Source organism: Octopus bimaculoides, chromosome 18 (assembly GCF_001194135.2).
Source record: "Octopus bimaculoides isolate UCB-OBI-ISO-001 chromosome 18, ASM119413v2, whole genome shotgun sequence".
In the NCBI taxonomy this organism is placed as follows: domain Eukaryota; kingdom Metazoa; phylum Mollusca; class Cephalopoda; order Octopoda; family Octopodidae; genus Octopus; species Octopus bimaculoides.
The window spans coordinates 15,779,211-15,781,917 of record NC_068998.1 but is presented as its reverse complement, the minus strand read 5'-3'; the positions used below and the strand labels follow the sequence as shown (position 1 = coordinate 15,781,917).

The 2,707-nt window shown below is 41.5% G+C and overlaps 1 protein-coding gene across 1 annotated transcript in view; it reads right to left on the bottom strand.

Annotated features, from left to right (window-relative positions):
• The window catches only part of LOC106870641 (uncharacterized), a 133,163-nt gene that overhangs the window by 29,977 nt on the left and 100,479 nt on the right, over window positions 1-2,707 (bottom strand). Inside the window, exon 6 of the mRNA XM_052974538.1 lies at window positions 194-361. Coding sequence (XP_052830498.1) covers window positions 194-361 — 168 coding nt within the window. The remainder of the gene's footprint in view (window positions 1-193; window positions 362-2,707) is intronic.

Genomic DNA, 2,707 nt, shown 5'->3' with positions numbered 1-2,707 from the left:
CCCCAGGGTCGTCTAGATGCCTTCACAGCAGCCCTTACGTTATTCTTGACGACTACTTAACTTATTTAATATAATGTGCACAAAGGATCCATTTATAAGAATTATATTAAAAGACGGCATTACATCGAAGTTTTGAATTAAAACTTGTCTTTTGAAAACCGTTCGCTGCTGAGAGAATAGAACAATCACTTACCTCCTTCATTTTCTTTGCTATGCGATTCGTTTCACTTATACCAAGGTTATATACTTCAGTAGCAGTTATATTGTAGCCAAAATACCATTTGAGGCACGCCTCATAATATTTAATACCGTCTTTCAGGGAGTAGAGACCGGCGTTTGGTCTGGCAGCTGGAATATACTCCTGGAGAAAAGATTCACACATTGGTAGATAAATAATGAAACGAACGGTTATTAGAATATCTTGGGTGCATAGGATACGGTGCATTTAGAGAATTATATGGATTTAGAGAGTTAGATGGATTTAGGCTGCAAAATAGTTATGCAGTAAGATAGGAAAGCCAATTCACCTACCTACCAACCAACCTACCTACCTACCTACCTACCTACCTACCTAAACAGCTATAGTCTCGTTCAGTGGTTCTCAAGTGGAGCGCAGCGGGACACGGCGCGTCACATCTGGTATCTAGTAGGTGCGCCACAAATTTTTTAAAACAATTATTACGATTTTAAAAATTCCATATTAATATTTGAGCTGCTTAAGGTAATCAGCTGGCAGAACTGCTGGCATGCCGGGCGAAATGATTAGCGACATTTCGTCCGCCTTCACGTTTTGAGTTCAAATTCAACCCAGGTCGACTTTGCCTTTCATCCTATCGAGGTCGATAAAATAAGTACCAGTTGAGTACTGGGGTCGATGCAATCGACTTACTCCCTCCCCCAAAATTGCTGACCTTGTGCTGAAATTTGAAATCAATATTTGTGCTGCTTGGTATTCATAATTATGTTATATACAGTGTGATTACTGTGAAGGCACATCGCTCAGTGGTTATAGCGTCTAGCTTACGATCGCGAGGTTGTGAGTTCAAATCCCGGACCGGGCTGTGTGTTGTGTTCTTGAGCAAGACACTTTATTTCACGCTGCTCCAGTTCACTCAGCTGTAGAAATGAGTTGCGACCTCACAGGTGCCAAGCTGTATCGGCCCCTTTGCCTTTCCCTTGGATAACACTGGTGGCGTGGAGAGGGGAGACCGGTATGTATGGGCGACTGCTGGTCTTCCATAAACAAACTTGCCCGAACTTGTTCCTCGGAGGGTAACTTTCTAGGTGCAATCCCATGGTCAGTTATGACCAAAGGGGGTCTCAGCATAATGTGATTACTAACACAAGATGATTGCAGCAAATCTGCGTAATAGTGGCGTTGGACGTAGCATGCAGACCATCATATAACTTGTTTTATTCTCCTCTACCGTCTTACTTTGACATGCGCATTACGTTTTTAATCTTTTCTTCCGTTTTATGAATTCAGTGTGCACGTATGGACCTTGGTTGAGAACTATTGATCTAGATCAGTAGATATATGTTTCTCAAAGTCGAAGTTACCGCCCTCTCAGCGGTGGAGGACTTTATACAGGTACTGAGGTAGGTAGGTGGGTAGCAATAACAACAATAACAACAATGAGACCAATAACAATGACAACAATGATACAAGACTTCGAAATATATAACCATCTATGTATTCTTTATATTTTTTTATTCTTTTAACTTGTTTCAGTCATTTGACTGCGGCCATGCTGGAGCACCGCCTTGAAGGGTTTTAGTCGAACAAATCAACACCAGGACTTATTTTTTTAAAGTCTAGTACTTATTCTATGAGTCTCTTTTGCTGAGCCACTAAGTTACAGGGATGTAAACACACCAACACTAGTTTTAAGCGGTGAGTTGGGGGAACAAACACAGGCGCACACACACACACACACACAGACACACACACACACGCACGCACACATGCACACACACATATACGACAGACTTCTTTCAGTTTCCGTCTACCAAATCTTTTCACAAAGCTTTGGTCAGCCCGAGGCTATAGAAGACACTTGCCGAAGGTCTCATGCAGTGGGACTGAACCCCGGAACCATGTGGTTGGGAAGCAAGCTCCACACCACACAGGCACGCCTGTAAATTATATGAAGATTATAAAGAATAAACTACGCTTGATTTTAAAAGACATTGTCAACATATGTGGGTGTTTCCATACATGCGATAAAGGCTCCATTGCACTTGCGACATTAGGTAATTCCTTGACTTGTGTGTGCATATATACATCCATATGTACATGAGTGGACGTTGTTGATTCTAGCTGTGAGGCCGTCTGCTAATCGCATAATATTTAAGTGTATAAAGAGACGCGTATAAGTTCGCACGTGGGCTGAGAAACCTATGTATGTGTGTGAAAGAGAAAGAGAAAAGAGAGACAACCGGTGTTGGTGTGTTTGACCGATAGAACAAGTCCTAGGCTTTAATAAATAAGTCCTGGGGTCGATTTGTTCAGCTAAAATCCTTCGAGATGGAGCTCCAGTATGGACGCGGTCAAACGACTGAAGCAAGTAAAAGTATAAAAGAATATATATATATAAATAAAGAGAAAGAGAGAGAGAAGAAGAAGAAGAAGAAGAAGAAGAAGAAGAAGAAGAAGAAAAAGAAGAAGAAGAAGAAGAAGAAGAAGAAGAAGAAGAAGAACGGTAAG